At 41.2% G+C, this 25,790-nt stretch overlaps 1 protein-coding gene across 1 annotated transcript in view; it reads right to left on the bottom strand.

Moving 5' to 3' along the window:
* Positions 1 to 25,790, bottom strand: part of DNAH6 (dynein axonemal heavy chain 6) — a 717,942-nt gene that overhangs the window by 543,719 nt on the left and 148,433 nt on the right. The window contains exons 17-22 of the mRNA XM_077275462.1: positions 21,438 to 21,551; positions 20,832 to 20,975; positions 19,135 to 19,347; positions 15,339 to 15,431; positions 9,784 to 9,903; positions 836 to 1,016 (exon numbers count right to left, since the gene is read on the bottom strand). Coding sequence (XP_077131577.1) covers positions 836 to 1,016; positions 9,784 to 9,903; positions 15,339 to 15,431; positions 19,135 to 19,347; positions 20,832 to 20,975; positions 21,438 to 21,551 — 865 coding nt within the window. The remainder of the gene's footprint in view (positions 1 to 835; positions 1,017 to 9,783; positions 9,904 to 15,338; positions 15,432 to 19,134; positions 19,348 to 20,831; positions 20,976 to 21,437; positions 21,552 to 25,790) is intronic.

Here is a 25,790-nt window from a genome sequence, read left to right on the forward strand (position 1 = left end):
AGTCGGCTGATGGCTTCAGAAGAAGACGATGACGTGCTGCAGGGGAGCGTTGACAAGGTGAGTAGGAGCGTTTATTTTTTGTTGTTTTTTTATATGTATTGAACAACAGCAGCACAGGCAGGAGAACATATACAAGAATGGGGAATATATACCAGGATAGGGATATATACCAGGATGGGGGAGCATATGCCACGATGGGGGGACATATGCCAGGATGGGGAACATATACCAGGATAGGAAGAGATATACCAGGATGGAGGACATATGCCAGGGTGGGGGAAGCATATACCAGGATGAGGGGTGCATATACCAGGATGGGGTGCATATACAAGGATGTGGGGCATATACCAGGGTGGGGGACATATACAAGGATGGGAGGCATATACAAGGATGGGGATATATGCAGACCAGGATAAGGATGAGGGGACCATGCATACCAGGTTAGGGATGAGGGAGCCATGCACATGCATACCAGGATAGGGATGAGGGGACCATGCATACCAGGTTAGGGATGAGGGAGCCATGCACATGCATACCAGGATAGGGATGAGGGGACAATGCATACCAGCATGGGGTGACGGGACAATGCATACCTGGCTTATACTCGAGTCAATAACATTTCCAAGCTTTTTGTGGTAAACTTAGGTGCCTCAGCTTATACTTAGGTCATCTTATACTCGAGTATATATGGTAACTCTATTCTAACAGGGCATTTCAGACGGCTCCCAGCAATCAGCAAGTTATTACTTATACAGTGAATAGGTAGCGACTTGCTAATGTGAGAATAACCATTTTAAGTATACGCATACAGAGGAAAAATGAAAAGTATCCATACCAGGTTGAGTAGCTGCTCTAAGTGCATTAGGTAGACGGTTTACTTTTCTCATAATCTCTTTCCAGGATTTGTCTACTTGCAAAAACATCTTGGCTTCAGCTGGCAACTGCCTTGAAATATCAGGAGCACTAAAAATACTTTCCAAGTACAGCCAGTTTCTTTGACAAGTTAGCCACTCATCCTACAACCAAACGATGAGAGAAGATGACACTGATCAATGAGAACATTCTTCATTAATCTAAAAATCAGAATTGTTTCATAATTTCATCTAAAAGTATATACTCATCTAAAAATGTGACTTTAGTTTCCAAACTTATACTGTATGTGTACAAAGACATAATACTGTAAGTTAAGAAGGTATGACATAAAGAAATGAGAGACATATTAATCAGAAACAGTGACCAGAAGCAATCACCATAATTGAGTATAGCCAAAACAATTCTGGAGACTTCATCATTTCTTATTTTGGAGACACTAAAATATTCAAATGATAAGAAGCAATAAGTCAGAACCAAGATTTAATTCACACTACAATATAAGTCAGAAAATATCTGCTTATTTGAGTATCTAACATATGGCATGAAGCAGAAGACAGACATATATGTTGCAGATTGACTTACATTGGAAAAAAATGTACGATATAGTGTGACAAATATTTTTTTGTAGGATGTCTATGTGCTGAATTTAATAGTTCATTATATTACTCAATACATGTTGTAAAGAGGCTAATATCCGCATAATCAATGGGAGGTATGTGTCACAGGGATGGCTGCTCCCTGTGATGTAGCCTGGAGTATTTCTCTTTAGTGCACATAAGCACTAGGATGTTGGTTAGTGCACCTGGGTCCGGGTTGCGGGTAGCTGTGAGAGATGGGTGGGTCTGGCTACCCACATACCTCACCTGTGGGTGTGGTTACAGCCTACCTAATGGAGGCTGTTCGGCACATGGTCTGTGTCCCTGATGTACCTAAACCGTGGGAACCTCCTACAAGTGACATCATTTTGGAAACTTGACCCCTCAGGGAACTTATCTAGATGTGTACCCCCAAGTACTTCACAGAAGTTTATAATGTTGAGGTGTAAAAATAAAAAAATCTAAATTTCCCCGCAAAAATGTTTTTTAGCTCCATTTTTTTTATTTTCACAAGGTAACAGCAGAAAATGAACCCCAAATGTTGTTCTACAATTTCTACTGAGCATCCTGATACCTCATATGTGGTGAAAAACTACTGTTACGCACGGTAAGGCTCAGAAAGGAAGGAGTGATATTTTGGAACTCAGATTTTGATGGAATGGTCTGCCAGTATCAGGCCACGTTTGGAGGGCCTCTGATGCACCTAAACAGAGGAAAACCCTACAAGTGACCCCGTTTTAGAAACTAGAACCCTCAAGGAATCTATCCAGATGTGTCGTGAGCACCTTATATCCAAAGATGCTTCACCACATTTTACAAAGTTGATCTGTGGAAATGAAGAAAAAATATTTTTCACCAAAAAATTTTGTTTTAGCCCCAAATGTTTTCATTTTCACAAGGATACCAGGAGAAAATGGACTCTCCTGATTACACCGATACCTATATGTGGGGGAATACTACTTTTGAGGCACAGTGTAAAGCTTAGACGGGAAGAAGCGCAATATTGGAGTTCAGATTTTGCAGAAATGGTTTGAGGGTGCCATGTCACATTGGCAGAGCCCCTAAGGTGCCAGAACAACAGAAGCCCCCATAATAAACCCCATTTTACAAAGTACACATCTCAATTAATTCATCTAGGGGTGCAGTGATCATATTGACACTATAGGTGGGTCACAGAATTTTATACCATGGGCTGTGAAGAAAACAATAATTACATTTTTACCACCAAAGTTTTGTTTTAGCCCAAGATTTCACATTTTCACAGTGGGAAATGGGTAAAAAATGGCACCAAAATGTGTCCTAAAATTTCTGCTAAATATGGAAATACCCCATGTGTGACTGTACAGTACTGCTTAGCCACACAACGAGACTCTGCAGGAATGGAGCACTATTTGCCGCCTGGAGTGCAGAATTGCAGTTTGCGGACTCCGTAAGAGCCCCTAAGAGCTATAAGAGCAGAATTCCCCATCAAGTGATCCCATCTTGGAAATTATACCTATTGAGAATTTATCGACATGTATGGTGATGATTTTGACTCCGTGGGTGTTTTACAGAAACAAGCAGTAGTAGATATTGCTGAGTGAAAATTGCAAACTGCTGTTGCAGTGACCAGTACATTGTAGTGACCAGTACATTGTAGTGACCAGTACATTGTGCCCAGCTCATGCTTCTAGAGACATGCCGTAAATTAGCTGGGCTCTGATCGCTACAGAAATGCCAAACATGTAGATGCTAAATGTGGTTTAGGTACACTGTGGGGCTCAGAAGAGAGGGGGGAACTTGGATTTGGGAGTGCAGCATTCACTGAATTTCTTTTGGGGTGCAATGAGCCATTTTTTTCCAGAACATTTGTACTACCAGTAATGTTGAAGCCCCTTATATTTCAATTGACAGGTGATGGACCTGAGTGGGGACATGCTTTTTTTTTTCTGGATATGTTTGAAGCTTTCATTGGGAACATTTTATACAACGTTTTGGATCACATTTATCCGGCACTCTACGCTGAGCACTTTAGGGTTTCCATCTAAATCTCTGAGTGACGTGATTCAGATGAAAACCCTGAGGAATCAATTCACTATAGTGAGGCAGCATAGCTACTCTAGACTTCTCTGCCCTCTGTTCAGTGTTGTCCTTCTTTTCAGAAGTGCACAAAACTGTGGTCGACGGCACTTTTATACACAACTAAAAAGATGGAGACTGTGGTCCACAGTGCCTCCATCTGCCTCATTATAGGGAATCTTCAGCCGGGGTGTAAGCATTCAGCGTAGAGCGCAGGATAAATGTGAGCCAAGCCTTACTGCAATCTTTGAGAGGCAGAATGAACAAATCAATAGCAGGTGAAGAATTGGTTTTATTTATTTTTTACATCGTTCCTCATGCAGTATAAGTGATTAGATTTGCATCGCCATATTTTGAAAGCTATAATTTTTCCATATGTCTGCTGTGGGATCTTGTACTCACTCAGGTGCGACAGGAGGAAAATAGGCGACACATTCTCTTAAAAGTCAATGTGGGTTTATTTGCTTCATAAACCCAGCAGCACCAACAAAAGGGTCACGGCCTTTAGAGCAGGCAAAACAACACAAATGTCCTTAGCCGGATTCTGCTCCCTCAGACCTGTGGGCACACAGGCTGGGCAATGTCCAGCATGCAGGCTCAGTCTGGAGCCTCACACACAGGAAGGCTTCTCCCTCCCTGCACACAGACCATGTGCCAAACAGCCTCCATTATGTAGGCTGTAACCACACTCACAGGTGAGGTATGTGGGTAGCTAGACCCGCCTGTCTCTCATAGCTACCTGCAACATGCACTGTGCATGATCTAACTAACTTCCTAGTGCCTGGTGACCCAGATGCCATCATGACATCAGGTCATCATGGCAATGATCAGGCTCCCCACATGATCCAAAGGCAAAGGGGCTTCCTTCCACATGGCTTGCTAAATACTGAAATCGCAGCATTTAGGGGGTTAAAGTGCCAAAAACAGTGTGGGCAACACTCCTGTGCCGGGTGTCAGCTGTCTGAATCAGCTGACACCCGGCGGTGATCACACGCGCACAACTTCTGTGAGCCAAAAATCACCTGGATGTATCCACACGTCCACGTTTGTTAAGTTCCTAGCGACCTGGACGTATGGATGAGTCCAAGGTCGTGAAGGGTTTAATGGTGTACAGCTAAAAGCAACCAAGGAAAAGTAATAAAGAAAAATAAATAGCAGATAAGCATCTACAGTGGGGAAAATAAGTATTTGATTCACTGCTGATTTTGCAAGTTTTCCTACCTACAAAGAATGGAGAGGTCTGTAATTTTTATCGTAGGTACACTTCTACTGTGAGAGACAGAATCTAATAATAAAAAACAGAAAATCACATTGCATGATTTTAAAATAATTATATTGCATTTTATTGCATGAAATAAGTATTTGATCACCTACCAACCAAAAAGAATTCTGATTCTTACAGACCTGTTAGTTTTTCTTAAGAAGCCCTCCTACTCCGCACTCATTAACTATATTAATAGCACCTGTTTGAACTCATTATCTGTATAAAAGTCACCTGTCCACACAATCAAATTCCAACCTCTACACCATGGCTAAGACCAAAGCACTGTTTAAGGACACCAGAGACAAAACTGTAGACCTGCGCAAGGCTGGGATGGGCTATGGGACAATAGGCAAGCGGCTTGGGGAGAAAGTAACAACTGTTGGCACAATTATTATAAAATAGAAGAAACACAAGATAACGGTCAATATTCCTCGGTCTGGGGCTCCATGCAAGATATCACTTCGTGGGGTAAGGATTATTCTGAGGAAGGTCAAGAATCAGCCCAAAATTACATGGGAGGACCTGGCCAAGACCTGAAGAGAACTGGGACCACAGTCTCAAATGTTACCATTAGTAACACACTATGCCATCATAGACTAAAATCCTGCAGGGCACACAAGGTCCCCCTGCTCACGCCAGCACATGTCCAGTCTCATTTGAAGTTTGCCAAATAATTAAATATATTCAAGGAAATCTAAATTAATGTGTGAACATATATTTCCATTAAAAATTAACCTTTAATAATTCAATAAAAAACACCAACCCAGTGAAAAAAAGGTACATACCAAAAATATGCGACCTAACGATAAACTGAACTGCAAATAACCTACACTAGGGGCTAGTTTTACCTATTTGGCACTAATGCTGCTGGTATGATAAATATATTTGCTTGAATCTGATTTTGAAGGGGTTTAATCAATACTATTATTTGTCCTCTAAATCACTTGTGATGGTCACCCATTAAGGAGATGCATCTGAGCCCATTTGTCAAATTGATAACGTCGCAAATTATTGCTATTATGGAGTTTTAATCATGAAATTGGATGGTTTTTTAATATTTTGCTGCCTGTTTAGATACCCGCTGGTAAATTTTAGTGATTAGTCTGAAATTTCTCTTTATTTCTGTACTATTGATAAATTGTTTTCCCACCTATATCTAAGGGGTTAGAATAGAGCAGTGAGGGATAGCCCACGGTGAGTGGGGGTGCCAAAGTCGCTCTTTAGGGTGCCAACCTCCACAGTTAGGTAGGGGCAATCTAGGCCTAGGGTATTTGCAGGTCAGTTTATCGTTAGGTCACATATTTTGGGTATATACCTTTTTTCATTGGGTTGGTGTTTTTTATTGAATTATTAAAGGTAAATTTTTCATTTGAAATTTGCCAATGACTATCTGGATGATCCAGATGAGGCATAGGAGAAGGTCATGTGGTCAGATAAAACCAAAATAGAATTTTTTGGTATCAACTCCACTCGCCGTGTTTGTAGGAAGAAGAAGAATGAGTACAACCCTAAAAACACTGTCCCAACCGTAAAGCATGGTGGGGGAAACGTAATACTTTGGGGTGCTTTTCTGCAAAGGGGACAGGACGTCTGCACCGCATTGAATGGATGATGCATGGGGTAATGTATCACGAGATTTTGGCGAAAACCTCTTTCCCTCAGTAAGAGCACTGAAGATGGGTCGTATCTGGGTCTTCCAGAATGACAATGGCCCGAAACACACAGCCAGGGCAACTAAGGAGTGGCTCTGTAAAATGCCTAGCCAGTCTCAAGACCTGAACCCAATAGAAAATCTTTGGAGGGAGCTGAAACTCAATGTTGCCCAGCAACAGCCCCGAAACCTGAAAGATTTGGAGAAGATCTGTATGGAGGAGTGGGCCAAAATCCCTGCGACAGTGGTGCAAACTTGGTTGAGAACTACAGGTAACGTCTGACCTCTGTAATTGCAAACAAAGGTTACTGTACCAAATATTATGTTCTGTTTTTCTATTGTAACAATTACTTATTTCATGCAAATTAATTATGTAAAAATCATACAATATGATTTTTTGGATTTTTTTAAACATTATGTCTCTCACAGTTGAAGTGTACCTAAGATAAAAATACACACCTCTCCATTCATTGTAGGTGGAAAAACTTTCAAAGTCAGCAGTGTATCAAATAATTACAGTAGTGTTCAAAATAATAGCAGTGTGTCCAAAAAATGAGTTAATAACAAAATCTTTATACTAGTTTTTTTTCCATGCATTGGGAACATTGTACCCTGTTTTGTAATTCAAAACATGAAGCGACAAGTATATAATTTTAACTACCGTATTTTTCGGACTACAAGACGCACTTTTTCCCCCCAAAAAAAGGGGGGAAAATGGGGGGTGCGTCTAATAGTCGCAATGCAGGCTTACCGTGGCGGCAGAGGTCCGGTGGCAGAGGTGTGGTGGCAGAGGTGCGGTGGCAGACGTGCGGGGATGAGGAGGCGCAGTGAGCGGGGTCCCTTTCCCCGGTGAGGTGATGCAGCAGCCCGGTAATCAGCAGAGGCGGGTGAATCCTGTTGTTAGCGGTGGTGGCGGCCATCTTCCGGAGGCCGCGCGTGCGCAGATGGAGCGCACTGCTTCCCGGGGCTTCAGGAAAATGGCCGCGGGATGCCGTGCGTGCGCAGATGGGGATCGCGGCGGCCATTTTCCTGAAGTTCATGGCTTCAGGAAAATGGCCACCGCGATCTCCATCTGCGCACGCGCGGCATCCCGCGGCCATTTTCCTGAAGCCCCGGGAAGCAGAGCGCTTCATCTGCGCACCCGCAGCCTCGGGAAGATGGCCGCCACCACCGCTAACAACAGTATTCACCCGGCTCTGCTGCTTACCGGGCTGCTGCATCACCTCACCGGGGAAAGGGACCCCTCTGATGCCATACCTCTCACTGCGCCTCCTCATCCCAGCACCTCCTCATCCCAGCACCTCCTCATCCCAGGACCTCCTCATCCCAGGACCTCCTCATCCCAGCACCTCCTCATCCCAGGACCTCCTCATCCCAGCACCTCCTCATCCCAGCACCTCCTCATCCCAGCACCTCTGCCGGTAACCACTGCTGCAACCCTCCCATGGACACCAGGCCGTGGCGTCACCCACCTAAGCAGGAAGGGACCCTGCTCAGGTGCACGCCGTACCGCATCACCCCACCTCTGCCGACACCATGCCTCCTGTGACCCTGCTCTGCCACCGCCAGCCCTCAGGTAAGATACTGTAAATTCGGACAATAAGACGGACCCCCATCTTATAAAAAATCTTTTTTTCTGCAATTTTCACCCCAAATTTGGGGTGCGCCTTATGGTCCGGTGTGTCTTATAGTCCGAAAAATATGGTACTTTACAACAAAAAATGAACATTGGGCTGTTCTAAAAAATAGCAGTGTCTGTATTTGTCTTACAAACTCACAATATGTACTTTTTTGTGGATTTAGCATTCCCGTGAATCACTAACATAATATTTAATTCTATACTCACAGTTTTTTAGAACTGCTTCACATCTATGTTGCATAGAGTCAACCAACTTCTGGCACCTGTCAACTGTTATTCCAGCCCAGGATTCTTGGACTACATCCCACAATTGTTGGCTTTGCCTCAGAAACAGCATTTATAATGTCACTCCACAAGTGTTCTATCCGATTATGGTCCGGGGATTGGGCTGGCAATTCCATAACCTCAATTTTGTTGGACTGGAACCAAGATTTTGCTCGTTTACTGGTGTGTTTAGGGTCATTGTTTAGTTGCAACACCCATTTCAAGGGCATAACCTCTTCAGCGTTAGGCAACATGACGTCTTCAAGTATTTAAATATATGCAAACTGGTCCATGATCCCTCATATGCGGTAACTAGGTCCGGCGCCATTGTAAGAGAAAAATGCCAATATCATGATGCTTGCAACATTATGCTCCACTGTCTTCAGAGTGTACTGTGGGTTAAATGCAGAGTTTGGGGGTCGCAGATGAGTTGTCTGTGGCCCTTGGACCCAAAAAGAATAATTTTACTTTCATCAGTCCACAAAATGTTTCTCCATTTCTCTTTAGGCCAGTTGTTCTTTGGCAAATTGTATCCGCTTCAGTACATGTCTTTTTTTTAACAGTGGGACTTTGCAGCGACTTCTTGCTAAGAGATTAGCTTCACACAGGTGTCTTCTAACTCTCACAGTGCTCAGAGGTAACTTGAGACTGTCTTTGATCATCCTGGAGAAGATCATTGGCTGAGCCTTTGCCATTCTGGCTATTCTTCCATTCATTCAAATAGTAGTCTTTAGTGATGAGCGTGTATACTTGTTACTCGGGTTTCCCCGAGCCCGCCAAAATACTCGGAGACCACCTAAGCATGCTCAGGGAAACCCGAGTAAAGAGTATACTCGCTCATCACTAATCTTCCATTTTCCTCCATGTTTCTCTGGTTTGGCTTTCCATTTTATAAGATTGAAGATCATTTTAGCTGAACAGACTATTATTGTCTCCAATCAACTTTTTAAACAAAGTACGCTGTTCTTCTGAACAAGGTCTCAAACGACCCATATTTCTCAGGCTTTCAGGAGAAATGCATGTACAACATGTCATGGCGTCACCCTTAAATAAGGGCCACCTGATTCACACCTGTTTCTTCACAGAATGATAGACCTCACTAATTGAACTCCACACTGCTATTATATTGAACACACCCCCTTCCAATTAATTATTCTAATGCACAGACTTAAAAACATGCAGATCATGGATGTGAGTCTGGTGGTTTTCTTAGAATTCACTGCACCAACTGTTACATTATTTGACAAGTGGTGATATAATTTATACCAAAAACAATGATTAATCTGGTTAGTCATACTGGACTGCTATTATTGTGAACACCGCTGTATTTTCCCCACTGTAAACTGATTTACATATGACTTTTGCTCTCACAGCTAAACATTTGCTTTAGATTCATTCCCTAATGTTAATATAACTACAATTAAGAGAAAACACTCACAAGAGTTTGATTAAACAAGGCTAGATTCTTCTGCCATTCATCGACACGAGACTTGATGGGTCCAACATAGCGAGAAGAGGCAATGGTTGATATATTTATAGTGCTGTCATCAAGAAGAACCTGCAAAGAAACATGTCTTATCAGTAATGTTACAAAGCATTTTTAACATTGAATTAAAAATCTAAGATCTTTTATTTGTCTCATATTAAATTAATATGATTATCTCATAATTTTCTAAAGGCATTATTTATTTTCAACAATGAATGTCAGCTTTGTCAGAGTAAATAGCTACAGAGATATATTATTCAACAGAACAATTCAGAACAATTTTACGTCTGATAAATACCGTAATTAAAATTTGCCTGTTCTGCATACCAATATATGATCGTAAGGGCTTATGCATACAACCGATTTTCTCATCCAAGTGGTATCCGTGGTTTACACGATAGCACTCCAACCACTGATATTCTATGGGGCATTGCAAGCACATGTCCAAATTTTTTCCTCGGACTGAGTGGCCCATGAAAAAATTGTAGACATATCTGATATTGATTCATGTGTTGGATAAAAATCAGCAATGCCACTCTGTGGCTCCGTGGAAAACATTGGACTGTACTTGAATGACATCCGAGTGCAGTATGATTTTCATGGACTGACAGAATGGAGACGGTTGAGAACTTTTTTTTTTCTCTCCACATCCGCTGAAAAGTGATCTCACTCTCATCAAACTCTTATTAAAGTCTGATCAGAATTAATCAGACCATTTTTCTCAGATGTGTGACCCTACACCAGTAGAGAACATTATATGTTTTCCACTACAATAAATAATAATAGTTTCTTTACCCTATGCATCTAACCATACACTAAACCAGTGATTCCCAACATTGAACAAGCACTCCCAGAAAAGTGTCCTTTACGTTGCTTATGTACTTAAGTTAACAGTGTCATATATTATGTTATACCACGCAACTCTGGTTCTTTACATCAGACAGGATCTCATGTCAGTTTCTCTATATAAGTGTTTCTCACAAAATTAGAATATCATCAAAATTTATTTCAGTTCTTCAATACAAAAAGTGAAAATCATATTATATAGAGCCATTACAAACATCTAGTGATCTATTTCAAGTGTTTATTTCCGTTAATGTTGATGATTATAGCTTACAGCCAATGAAAACTCAAAAGTTATTATCTCAGTAAATTAGAATAATTAACAAAACATACCTGCAAAGGCTCCCTAAGCATTTAAAAATGTCCCTTAATCTATTTCAGTAGGCTCCACAATCATGGGGAATACTGCTGACTTGACAGATGTCCAGAAGGCAGTCAGTGACACACTCCACAAAGAGGGTAAGCCACAGAGGGTAAGCCACAAAAGGTCATTGTTAAAGAAGCTGGCTGTTCACAGAGTGCTGTATCCAAGCATATTAATAGAAAGTTGAGTGGAAGGAAAAAGTGTGGTAGAAAAAGGTGCACAAGCAACCGAGATAACAGCAGCTTTGAAAGGATTGCTAAGAAAAGGCCATTAAAACATTTGGGGAGATTCACAAGGAGGGGACTGCTGCTCGAATCATTACTTCAAGCACCACAACACACAGACGTATACAGGACACGGGCTACAAGTGTCGCATTTCTCGTGTCAAGCCACTCATGACCAATAGAGAACACTGTATTACATGGGCCAAGGAGAAAAAGAACTGGACTGCTGCTCAGTGGTTCAAGGTGTTGTCTTCAGATGAAAGTAAATTTTACATTTCATTTGGAAATCAAGGTCCCAGATTCTGGAGGAAGAGTGGAGAGGCACACAATCCAAGCTGCTTGAGGTGTAGTGTAAAGTTTCCACAATCACTGATGGTTTGGGGAGCCATGTCATCTGCTGATGTAGGTCCACTGTGTTTTATCAAAACCAAAGTCAGCGCAACAGTCTACCAGGAAATTTTAGAGCACTTCATGCTTCCATCTGCCGACAAGCTTTTAGGAGAAATTTCATTCTCCAGCAGGACTTGGCACTTGTCCACACTGCCAAAAGTACCAATACCTGGTTTAAAAACAACAGTATCACTGTGCTTGATTAGCCAGCAAACTCACCTGACCTTAACCCCATAGAGAATCTATGGGATATTGTCAAGAGGAAGATGAGAGACACCAGATCCAACAATGCAGACAAGCTAAAGGCTGATATCAAAGCAACCTGGGCTTCCATAACACCTCAGCAGTACCACAGGCTGATCGCCTCAATGCCACACCGCATTGATGCAGTAATTGATGCAAAAGGAGCCCAGACCAGGTATTGAGTGCATTTACTGAACATAAATTTCAGTAGGCCAACATTTTGGATTTTAAAATAATTTTTCAAGCTAGTGTTTGTTAGGAGTCGAGTTCCCTCCTCTGCACAGGGGGAATCTCGGTCCATCTCCGCTGCGGTCTCCCATTCTTCTCCTGCCGCAGTGGAGCCTGCTCAGCGGAGACATCGGTCCCAGCGTCTCGCTCAGTCTGACTCTGTGCTAATAGTTACTGCTGCCTTTCCTGCTTCTGCCATTGAAGTCGGTGCTGGGCAGCGGCGAGCAGACGCTTCTGGGTCTAAGTCCTGCTTTGCTCGTTCTGAGCATGCCCAGAGTAAGATCTCTCAGTGGAGATCGAGGATCACATCATCTGATACTGCAGCTAAGGTCATTGGCTCCTTCAGGAAGGTCCTGTAGGTGCTCACGCTCTGGTGTAGCTTCTCATTGGTCCTTCTAGGAAGGTCCTGTATGTGCTGCAGCTATTTAAGGTTCGCATGACCGCACGGCCATGCTCTAGTATTGTTCTTTGTTAAGTGCTTTGCGCCAATGTGGTCACGAGAGTATGTGTTCAGGGACCCGGCTGAAATAAGCCCCTAGAATGCTGGCACCTCCGGCGAGGAGTGTGTGTTTGAATGTGTTCAGGGACCCGGCTGGAATAAGCCCCTAGAATGCTGGCACCTCCGGCGAGGAGTTTTGTGTGCATGCGTGACCACTGACTTCTAAAATATCTGGAAAACCCTAAACAATGCCCACATTGACAAAATGTCTCAAGTGGGGTACCACAGGGCTCTGTCCTGGGCCCTGTGTTGTTCAACATCTTTATAAATGATTTATATGATGGAATTCAGGGTATACTGATTAAATTTGCTGAAGACACAAAGATAGGAGGGATATCTAAATCTAAAGCAGAGAGAAAGGATTCAAAAAGATTTAAACAAACAAACTTTGGACAGCAACTAAGATAATGGTTTTGAACAGGGAGAAATGTAAAGTCCTACATCTGTTCAATAAAAATGAAAAAAGCCTTTACAGAATAGGAGGAATAGCGCTAAGCAATAGCACATGCGAATAAGACTTGGGTATACTAATAAATCACAGACTGCACATGAGTCAACAGTGTGATGCAGCAGCTAAAAAGGCAAATTCAATTCTGGGTGGCATTAACAGAAGCAGAGAGTCTAGATCACGTGAAGTAATTATCCCTCTCTACTTCTCTTTGGTCAGGCCTCATCTGTAATATTGTATCCAGTTCTGGGCACCACATTTTAAAAAAAGATATGAACTAACTGGAGCAAGTTCAGAGAAGAGCGACCAGAATGGTGACTAGTCTGCAAACATTGTCCTATGTGGAACAGCTAGTGAATTTGAAAATGTTTAGCTTGCAAAAGAGAATACTGAGAGGAGACTTAATGGCTGTCTTCAAATATCTCAAGTGCTGTCACATTGTAGAGGGATCAGCTTTATTCTCATTTGCACATGGAAACACAAGAAGCAATAGGATGAAATTGAACGGGAGAAGACACAGATTAGATATTAGGAAAAAAAATTGTCAGTGAGGGTGATCAATGAGTGGAACAGGCTGCCACGAGAGGAGATGAGTTCTCCTTCAATGGAAGTTTTCAAACAGAGTCTAGACAGACATATGTCTGGGATGGTTTAGTGAATCCTGCATTGACCAGGGGGTTGGACACGATGACTCTTGACCCCTTCCAACTCTACGATTCTATGTTGCTATTATTCTATGATATAAACAAGACTTCAGAAAAGATGCAAACTGAATGATTAAGTACAAACCTATAAAAGGCTGCAAGGCATCAAAAACTCAAAGAAACAGGCACAAATATAATAATAAATGGTTCCTTAAAAGGAATATGTTAGTAAGATTGTCCCTCCTAAACATTCTATATGGGCATGCAGGTCATAGGAAGTTGAATAAAATCACACACCGTTCTGTTATAAGTAAATAAACTTTCCAGTTTATGGGCCGGACACTGTTCTGCATGAGAATCAAGAGAATATTTTACATGAAGGGGGCATTACCAGTATGATGTGCAATGGCCGCTCTCTGCTCTCCTGATCTCACTGCAGAACTGTGTGTGACTATAACTGACACATCTGCAGGTTCCTCTCAACTTCAGCTTCCATCTCACAGGGAGACAAGGTTGCAATATTATTAGAATACAGCAGAGTTGTGAGAGATACAGCAAATGTGTTTGCAAGGAGACAAAGTTGAGCTTTACTGTTCTGTGTTAGTTACTTGTCTCACACTGGTAACTCCACCTTTTATATGTAATAATCTCAGGAGGCAGATTCATATACAGATCAGTATCCAGCCCATAGCCTGGGAAGCTCATTTACATATAAAAAAACATGGTTTTCTCTGGAATAAGTTCAGATTGCATATATCAAGGTATCACTTTATTCAGCTTCCCATGAGCTACATGCACATATAGATGGCATAGGGGGGTTGATCTTACTGACTGATTCCCTTTAAGCTTAAAAACAAGTGTTAGCAATGTTTACTTCAAGATAACTGCATGTGTTGTCCCATATAATTCTGGTTCTGTTTTATTAATTTATTTTATTTAAATACCAAAAGAGTTTTATTACATAGTTAGGAAAAATCCCCAAACAATCCAAAGCACTTAACATACTTGGGCTCTCTTCTAATTTAGGAGTCTCAAACATGCAGTCTAGTGGATGCATACCGGAGCTCCTGAGACAGCCTTTGTTATTTGTACTTTGTACAAACAAGTGTGTTGCTCCCTCTTTTTGAGCTGGGTATTTCATCTATACAGCTTGCTATGGACAGGTGTTTGAACAGTTGGGCTTGGGTCCTGCTCTGCCCCATCTATTTTGAGGTCTGCTGACAAAATAAGAAGTTTAAAACTAGACAGAGGACCGTCCCGATTGGGAACACCTTATGGTGGTGGTATGGCTTTTACGCTTTTTTTTAATCAAAACCGTGTTATCTAAATACCTTGTTATATACACATACTATTACTATTACTTACTACAGGTTATAAGCTCATTTTGTTTTTATCCTAGGTTTTGCCTGTTTAATTTATGCTGACTGATCTACACATTTCCACTTAAGGGGTTGTCTATGACTTATATATTGATATCCTTTCTAAATATCATCAACATCAGATCAGCAAAGTATCGACACCTGGCACCCACACCTGCAGTTTTAGTTAATTACATAAGTATGTACTTATTATTCTAACTCTGAACACGTAGAGGGAGTTATGTAGATAGTAGTGTCAACCCCACCTGAATATCATCTGTTCCACCAAGAATGAACACATCTTTAGAATCTCGGTGTGGGATAGCAGTAAATTCGGTAGTTTTCCAGGAATCCTCAACCTTGATAAAAAAATATTGTCACAAAGTTAATAAACAAATAAAAAAGTCAAATCAAAACCTGCACTTCGGAAAAACATTACTCACATAATAGGCAAGAGTTGAAATCCACGTAACAAATGATAAGTACAAATCTAATTTTCCTTATGTTATAACCTGTCTCTAAGACATACAGTATAAGAAAATATTGATAAATCTGGCACATAGTAGCCAATTAGCAGAATTATAAAGTACATACTCAGCTTCTTAGCTGTAAATCCTTTAGCTTCTAGCTTGAAGAACTCTTTATACTGTATATAAAAGCTTGAAGGCTTTCATATCACATGTGGAAAATCTCAGCAAAAGTAATGCTCTGAATAAAAGTTTTCTATTCCAATAGTTACTTCTCAGGTATTTTTAAGAGACTATGGTGTCATATCTGGGGTTTGTGTTCAGTGAATAAAGACAATCTTATTTTTTCATAAGGCCTTTTGGACGTATATGAACAGGTAATTTTTCATTTTAGTCTTTCTGTATTTCCACAACCATAAAGGGCTGAACTCTTTAATGACGCCAAGGTTATGAACTGATAGCGATCAAAGGGTTGTTAAAGGGGTATTCCCATCTCCAAGATCCTACCCCAATATGTAGTAGGTGTAATATTAATAATACAGTTGTGCTCAAAAGTTTACATACCCCGGCAGAATTTTTGCTTTCTTGGCCTTTTTTTTTTAAAGAATATGAATGATAACACCAAAAGTTTTTCTCCACTCACGATTAGTGGTTGGGTGAAGCCATTTATTGTCAAACTACTGTGTTTTCTCTTCTTAAATCATAATGACCCAAAACATCCAAATGTCCCTGATCAAAATTTCACATACCCTGTGATTTTGGCCTGATAACATGCACAGAAGTTGACATAAATGGGTTGGAATGGCTACTAAAGGTAACATTCTCACCTGTGACCTGTTTGCTTTTAATCAATGTGTGTGCATAAAAGCTGAGTGAGTTTATGGGATCCAGACAGACTCTTGTGTCTTTCATCCAGCCACTGACATTTCTGGATTGTGAGTCATGGGGAAAGCAAAAGAATTGTCAACGGATCTAAGGGAAAAGGTAGTTGAACTGTATAAAACAGAAAAGAGGAAAGGGATACAAAACGATATCCAAGGAATTGATAATGCCAGTCAGCAGCGTTCAAACTGTGATTAACAAAAGGAAAATAAGGGCTCTGTAAAAACTAAACCACGGTCAGGTAGACCAACAAAAATGTCGTCCACAACTGCCAGGAAAATTGTTTGGGATCCAAAGAAAACCCCACAAATAACATCAGCTGAAATACAGGACTCTCTGAAAACTAGCGGTGTGGCTGTTTCAAGATGCACAATAAGTTGGAACTTGAAGGAAAATGGGCTGCATGGTCGAATCCCCAGAAGAAAGCCACTACTGGGCAAATGCCACAAAGTATCTTGCTTACAATACGCAAAACAGCACAGAGTCTATTCTTAAAATATCTGGAACAAGGTAATTTGCAGTGATGAGACCAAAATTGAACTTTTTGGCCACAACCATAAATGTTACATTTAGAGAGAGATCAACAAGGCCTATGATGAAATGAACACCATTCCTACTGTGAAGCACCGAGGTGGATCACAGAAGTTTTGGGGCTGTATGAGCTACAAAGGCACATGAAACTTGGTCAAAGTTGAAGGAAAAATGAATGCAGCACATTCAAATACTGGAGGCAAATTTGCACTCATCAGCCTAGAAGCTGTGCTTGGGACGAACTTGGATGCTCCAACATAACAACGATCCAAAACACAAGGCCAAGTCGACCTGTCATTGGCTACAGCAGAACAAAGTGAAGGATCTGGAGTGGTCATCTCAGTCTCGTGACCTCAATATCATTGAGCCACTCTGGGGAGAGCTCAAGCGTGCAGTTCTTGCTAGACAGCCCAGGAATTTACAGGAACTGCAGGCTTTTTGCCAAGAAGAGTGGGCAGCTTTACCATACCATCTGAGAAACTAAAAAACCTCATCCATAACTACCACAAAAGACTTCAAGATGTCATTGAGGGGGCAATACACGGTATTAAGAAATGGGGTATGTGAACTTTTGATCAGGGTCATTTGGATGTTTTTGGTTGTCATTATGATTTAAAAAGAGAAAACACAGTAGTTTGACAATGAATGGCTTCACCCAACCACTATGCATGAGTGGAGAAAAAGGTTTGGTGTTATCATTCATATTCTCTGAAAAAAGGCCAAGAAAGCAAAAATGTTGCCAGTGTATGTAGACTTTTGAGCACAACTGTATTAGCAAATATCTACAATTAGAAATGTAGTAAAGTTTTTTCTGATTCGCTACGTCTCTCTCTTCATGTGCAGGCATTGCCGGATCTTAGAGATCCATAGTTAAGACCACTAATATCTAGTTAACTAACTGTCACTATATCAATGGTCATAACCATGGATACCAAAAGTTCTGCAATGCCTGCACATGAAGAGACAGACATAGCGAATCAGAAAAACTATACTACATTTCTAATTGGAGATATTTGCTAATATTATTATTACATCTACTACATATTGGGATAGGATCTTGGAGAAGGGAATACTCCTTTAAGCTATTTTTCTCGACTCTACTTTAGACATACATGCTCAACTTAGTTAATAAGGAGGAGGACATTAGTCACTGCTGGGTATTGATATTATAGACAGAAAGAGCAAATTGTATGGTACACAAATTCTGCCAATAAGAAAAAAAAACAATAATGGAAATGTATAAAAACTGTGTGTGCGCTTCAGTATTTGGGAAAAGTGTATCTCTCTTTCGAAAAGCAATGCTAAAGGTACTTTAAATGAGTTGTACTACAAATAACTTAATTGTCATAAATAAGTAATAAATGCATGATTGTTCAGGCCTAACCAAAGAGACTCCCTCTGATCACAAGAAAAGGTGTTTTATAGTTTCCTGTGTGAATGACGCATTTGAAAGAATGTGCAACCAACACTTCATTAATAAGGTTGTCCCCTTTCAAAAACCTTTTTTTCTCCCACAGGTGCAGGTACCTTTTAAAAAACAAACAGAGTTTCACATATCTTCCCTGGGTTAAGCGCTATGTCCCCGTCACTGCTGCAGTCTCTGTTTGGCTGCAGCTGTAGCGTTCCGCCAACAAAGATGTAGCCAATCACTGAACTCAGCAGATTGTGCCATCTGCACCGGCAGAGCTGCTGAGCTCAATGGTTAGCTGGAGCAATGTCGACGTGTCGCGTATGCTGCAGTGAAACAACTGACACTTCGGTTTCTTATTTTTTTAATGGTAACTGAGCCTATGGAAGTGGTTAATATTAAACAAGTGATAATTCCATCATCAGTGCAATACTATGATCTGTTGGATCTGTTGGTGGCTCCTGAGGACTGGAGTTGGCAAACACTTTTCTATGGGATAATATTTTCAAAAGGGTACAACTCCTTTAACTGTATATAAAAGTATGTATTCAGTGGTCGCACATGCTCGCTAATGCTTCAGTCAAACAAGGGACTTTAGGACCCCTATTCTTGTTGCACTGCCCCAATAATCATACTTTTCTCACTATACCATAGATAAAGTATATATAACAACCCCTTTATGTCAATGTATTTTAGATAATAATAGGTCACTAAAATAATGCTCGCTGAAAAATAAGTAAAATTTGATATAGTAAGTCAGGTTTTAAACAGTACCTTTTTGAGTATTGTCTCTAGTGAAGCTTCTCCCGATGCCTGTCCTGATATATCCTGGATATTCTGCGCATATTCAAATACATGAATCTCTATCAGCTTCTCTAGAGAGAGTGGGTGCTCTGGGTCTAACAACGCTGCATTAATCGTTTCTTCCAGGATACCCCAATGCCTTGGTTTCAAAAATGGATTTCTTAAATCTGTTATCACAGGTACCTATAAAAATGTGGTATAAATATATAGTAATTATTATATAAAAATGAAGACAGGTATAATGTGTGTACAATACAGATCTATAGTGCAGTCCTGCACATGGACACTAGAACATCTATTTCTCTTATTGGGTGAACTGTGGAAGTAACGCTCTACATTTTTATACCTTTGATGTGGAAGCTAGGAGAAAACAGAACACTTTGACCTGTTTAGGACTTAAAAATGTGTCTTTGCATTTTTTCAATCTTTCATGTTGTCCCAAGTTGTATAACAGTTTCTATTATTAATCCTCATTAGTGTACTGTAACAATAACAGAATGTACTCCGGCTATTACACAGATGTTTCCCATTAAATGATGCATGCACAAGAATAAAAAACAGGATTCCGTATAGTCCCTGCAATCTGTCTATGGTATTAGAAACAAAGAAAACTCTATATAATAGTATAACTTATGTCTATATAAAACACAACAAATACAACACTCTCCATTCTGGGTAAGAGAGTAAAAGGGGGAATTCTCACTACTCAGATTATATAAGAGTTTATATAAATCAGTGTTCTAAACAAGACAACCTTTCAAAATCCTAACTGAAAACTGGACAAGAGTGAAAAAAACTTACCATCATGTAAAGTGGCTTAGGCTAGTCTGAAATAAAGGATTCCCTTTCTTCACTTTATCCCTCCCGCTTTCTGACCCTAAATCACTCCTCCTCTTTTTCTTCTTCCTTCCATCTCTCTTTCTTCATCCTTCAGGACTTTTAATTAATTTTATTGGTCAGAGCTTCCTACTGATTCTTTATCATTTCAATGATTTTGTCTTTATATCTTTCCTATTGTCATTGCACTTTGTACATTTACTTTCAAGGAAATATGTCTTTAGACAATGCCCTATTCTTTAAATATTTTATATTAAACATATTTTTAAAGAATGTTAGTGCTTTTTCATTGTATATTTTTTTTTAAAATCTTTAAATCTTGCAGTTTTCACTCTAGCAACTGAGCCTCATACTAGGCTGACACTTCCTGTTCTTTAGAAACCACTTTACAACAGTCATCCCATTATCATCAAAGGTAAGAATACAATGAAAGTACCAATTAAGGGAAAACTCTCATATAGAAGTCAATAAACTTATCCAGACTACTTATTCCTTTGAGCCATGTGACTGCTGAAAAGCATATTTGTAAATGCTGTTGACAGCCTCTTAGGCAAGATGGCCGCCCCAAAAAATCATGTACACAAAATATAACTAAAAAAAATCTAAAATAAGAAAATAAAAACAGATCAGAAAAAAATAATGTTTACCTTTCTTGTCCTACCTAGGAAAAGATTCTAAATGAAAAAATGTAATAAACATTGTTCAAAAAACCCAAGCATCCCACCAAAACTGACACATAAGGAAACAGGAAAACAAGGAAACAATCTCAGACAGGACCATTTTGTCAGTAAAATGATAATGTTGGATCTATAGTTTACTACATAAATTACCTTTTCTCTCATTTTTTCCACCTTTGCCTTGAGACATGGCACTACATTATTTGGCGGGAGACCTTTTTCCAGTTGGTTTACAAATTTGGCATATTTAAGAACTAGGGAATTCAGTTGTTCTGGATCCAATGTTTCAAATTTTGACTGTAAAATACATAAAACCATAAAGCATTATTCCGGTCTACCGGCCCTTGTATTCATTTACAAAAGTGTAGTCTAGATTAAAAAGGTTATCCACTACTTTAGCAATGATGACCTTCAATGTCTGATTGGCCCGAGTCTGACACCCGACACCCCTGACGATCAGCTAATCATGGTGTCGGTGGTTGTGATCACCGGCCAGAAATGCGTACTTGCAGAGATGGCCATCTTCCGATAGTGGCCAAGGCTGAGTACTACACATTTGCTTGCTATTGATTTGAATAGGAGGCAGATGTGCAGTACCCAGCCTTGGCAACCATCAGAAGATTGCCAGCTCTGCAAGTGAACATTTCTGGTCGGCGGCTGCCACTCATACCAAGAACAGCTGAACAGCAGGGGTGCTGGGTGGGATCAGACATCAGGACATAAATGCTAAAGAAGTGGGCAATTTTTTTAATGTCTTACCTGCATCCATTCAGTTTGCAGCACATCCCATTCTGCCATTGAGTCCCATAAAAGATGCTTTAGCTTCAGTTCTGCACTTACTTCTTCCAGTTCATCAAACTTTGTCACTTCAACCTGCAAAAAATTAGGACATGTCCATTTACTTTTGCCATGATGCTCCAAGTTTGGGGAAATCTTAAATATATCAGATCATTTTCTACTATACTATTGTCAACAAAATTCTTATAATAAACTTGTTTGGATATTTTATGAGAAGTCCATAGAATAATGATAACCTCAGAAGTTAGTTCACATGTCTGCATAGTAAAAGCCAGTATATAACCATAATATGGGAAAGGAAAAAAAGTGAATGCAGAATGTGGGGGGTCTTCATGTGGTGGTCTGCTTAGGTATTCATTCATAATGCAGCATGGACCAGTAGAAGCGCTAAGTGCAAAACAGGCATAGTCCATTAGGCTTTCTTATCTGCATAGCTCCCCTGCTACCTGCACTTCGCACTTTGATAAGATCTGATGTCACGTTTCACCATGGAATAAAATTACACATCAATAAGGATCTGGGTGAGTGCTCCAATTCTTTCAATTTCTTATGTTTTATCTTAATGATACCTATGTGAGTGCACCACCCTACATAGATCCTAAGGAGGGGTGTTGTGAAATTGGATTCTGGGCTCCCCCGGTGGCCACTTGTGGAATTGTACTTGTGTGCATCATCCCCTCTGTTCACCTGCTCCTATCAGGATGTGGGAGTCGCTATATAACCTTGCTCCTCTGTCAGTTTCATGCCGGTCAACAATGTAATCAGTAGCCTTTCTGTGCATGTTCCTGCTACTAGACAACTCCCAGCTAAGTTGGACTTTTGTCCTTGTGTGTTTTTGCATTTTGTTCCTGTTCACAGCTGCTGTTTCGTTACTGTGTCTGGAAAGCTCTTGTGAGCGGAAATTGCCACTCTGGTGTTATGAGTTAATGCTAGAGTCTTAAAGTAATTTCTGGATGGTGTTTTGATAGGGTTTTCTGCTGACCATGAAAGTGCCCTTTCTGTCTTCATGCTATCTAGTAAGCGGACCTCGATTTTGCTAAACCTATTTTCATACTACGTTTGTCATTTCATCTTAAATCACCGCCAATATATGTGGGGGCCTCTGTCTGCCTTTTGGGAAAATTTCTCTAGAGGTGAGCCAGGACTGTCTTTTCCTCTGCTAGGATTAGGTAGTTCTCCGGCTGGCGCTGGGCATCTAGGGATAAAAAAACGTTGGCATGCTACCCGGCCACTTCTAGTTGTGCGGCAGGTTTAGTTCATGGTCAGTATAGTTTCCATCTTCCAAGAGCTAGTTCTCATATATGCTGGGCTATGTTCTCTCGCCATTGAGAATCATGACAGTTTGACCGGCCCAAAAAAGGGTTAAATTACTGGCTGAGAAAGGAGAGAAAAAAGAAGTCTGCTACAATTTTTTTTTTTTTTTTTTTTTCCCTCTAGTTCTGAGTGTGCTCTTAATTGAATCACTTGCTAGTTTGCCTATGCTGCAGCCTTCCTCTCTTTCTCTCCTTCTAATCTTTGAATGGCTCTGTGTTCACCTGTTTCAAATGGATCTTCAGAGTGTAGCTACAGGTTTGAATAATCTCGCCACAAAGGTACAAAATTTGCAAGATTTTGTTGTTCATGCACCTATGTCTGAGCCTAGAATTCCTTTGCCTGAATTCTTCTCGGGGAATAGATCTCACTTTCAAAATTTTAAAAATAATTGCAAATTGTTTTTGTCCCTGAAGTCTCGCTCTGCCGGAGACCCTGCACAGCAGGTCAGGATTGTAATTTCCTTGCTCCGGGGCGACCCTCAGGACTGGGCTTTTGCATTGGCACCAGGGGATCCTGCGTTGCTCAATGTGGATGCGTTTTTTCTGGCCTTGGGGTTGCTTTATGAGGAACCTCATTTAGAGCTTCAGGCGGAAAGGGCCTTGATGTCCTTGTCTCAGGGGCAAGATGAAGCTGAAATATACTGCCAAAAATTCCGCAAATGGTCTGTGCTTACTCAGTGGAATGAGTGCGCCCTGGCGGCGATTTTCAGAGAAGGTCTCTCTGATGCCATTAAGGATGTTATGGTGGGGTTCCCTGTGCCTGCGAGTCTGAATGAGTCCATGACGATGGCTATTCAGATCGATAGGCGTCTGCGGGAGCGCAAACCTGTGCACCATTTGGCGGTGTCTACTGAGAAAACGCCAGAAAATATGCAATGTGATAGAATTCTGTCCAGAAGCGAGCGGCAGAATTTTAGACGAAAAAATGGGTTGTGCTTCTATTGTGGTGATTCAACTCATGTTATATCAGCATGCTTTAAGCGTACTAAGAAGCCTGACAAATCTGTTTCAATTAGCACTTTACAGTCTAAGTTTATTCTATCTGTGACCCTGATTTGTTCTTTGTCATCTATTACCGCGGACGCCTATGTCGACTCTGGCGCTGCTTTGAGTCTTATGGATTGGTCCTTTGCCAAACGCTGTGGGTATGATTTGGAGCCATTGGAGGCTCCGATACCTCTGAAAGGGATTGACTCCACCCCATTGGCTAGTAATAAACCACAATACTGGACACAAGTGACTATGCGTGTTAATCCGGATCACCAGGAGGTTATTCGCTTTCTGGTGCTGTATAATCTACATGATGTTTTGGTGCTGGGATTGCCATGGCTGCAATCTCATAACCCAGTCCTCGACTGGAGAGCTATGTCTGTGTTAAGCTGGGGATGTAAAGGAACTCATGGGGACGTACCTTTGGTTTCCATTTCATCATCTATTCCCTCTGAGATTCCTGAATTCTTGTCTGACTTTCGTGACGTTTTTGAAGAACCCAAGGTTGGTTCACTACCTCCGCACCGGGAGTGCGATTGTGCCATAGACTTGATTCCGGGTAGTAAATACCCTAAGGGTCGTTTATTTAATCTGTCTGTGCCTGAACACGCGGCTATGCGAGAATATATAAAGGAGTCCTTGGAAAAGGGACATATTCGTCCTTCGTCATCTCCCTTAGGAGCCGGTTTTTTCTTTGTGTCTAAGAAAGACGGCTCTTTGAGGCCGTGTATTGATTATCGACTTTTGAATAAAATCACGGTTAAATATCAATATCCGTTACCACTGCTTACTGATTTGTTTGCTCGTATAAAGGGGGCCAAGTGGTTCTCTAAGATTGATCTCCGTGGGGCGTATAATTTGGTGCGAATCAAGCAGGGGGATGAGTGGAAAACCGCATTTAATACGCCCGAGGGCCATTTTGAGTATTTGGTGATGCCTTTTGGTCTTTCAAATGCCCCTTCAGTCTTCCAGTCCTTTATGCATGACATTTTCCGCGATTATTTGGATAAATTTATGATTGTGTATCTGGATGATATTCTGATTTTTTCGGATGACTGGGACTCTCATGTCCAGCAGGTCAGGAGGGTTTTTCAGGTTTTGCGGTCTAATTCCTTGTGTGTGAAGGGTTCTAAGTGTGTTTTTGGGGTTCAGAAGATTTCCTTCTTGGGATACATTTTTTCCCCCTCTTCCATCGAGATGGATCCTGTCAAGGTTCAGGCTATTGGTGATTGGACGCAACCCTCTTCTCTTAAGAGTCTTCAGAAATTTTTGGGCTTTGCTAACTTTTATCGTCGATTTATTGCTGGTTTTTCTGATGTTGTAAAACCATTGACTGATTTGACTAAGAAGGGTGCTGATGTTGCTGATTGGTCCCCTGATGCTGTGGAGGCCTTTCGGGAGCTCAAGCGCCGCTTTTCTTCCGCCCCAGTGTTGCGTCAGCCTGATGTTGCTCTTCCTTTTCAGGTTGAGGTCGACGCTTCTGAAATCGGAGCTGGGGCGGTGTTGTCGCAGAGAAGTTCCGACTGCTCCGTGATGAGACCTTGTGCCTTTTTTTCCCGTAAATTTTCGCCCGCCGAGCGGAATTATGATATTGGGAATCGGGAGCTTTTGGCCATGAAGTGGGCTTTTGAGGAGTGGCGTCACTGGCTTGAGGGGGCCAGACATCAGGTGGTGGTATTGACTGACCACAAAAATTTAATTTACCTTGAGTCTGCCAGGCGCCTGAATCCTAGACAGGCGCGCTGGTCGTTGTTTTTCTCTCGGTTTAATTTTGTGGTGTCTTACCTACCGGGTTCTAAGAATGTTAAGGCGGATGCCCTTTCTAGGAGTTTTGAGCCTGACTCCCCTGGTAATTCTGAGCCCACAGGTATCCTTAAAGATGGAGTGATATTGTCTGCCGTTTCTCCAGACCTGCGGCGGGCCTTGCAGGAGTTTCAGGCGGATAGACCTGATCGTTGCCCACCTGGTAGACTGTTTGTTCCTGATGATTGGACCAGTAGAGTCATCTCTG

The sequence above is a fragment of the Ranitomeya variabilis genome, chromosome 1 (genome assembly GCF_051348905.1).
Source record: "Ranitomeya variabilis isolate aRanVar5 chromosome 1, aRanVar5.hap1, whole genome shotgun sequence".
In the NCBI taxonomy this organism is placed as follows: Eukaryota; Metazoa; Chordata; class Amphibia; order Anura; family Dendrobatidae; genus Ranitomeya; species Ranitomeya variabilis.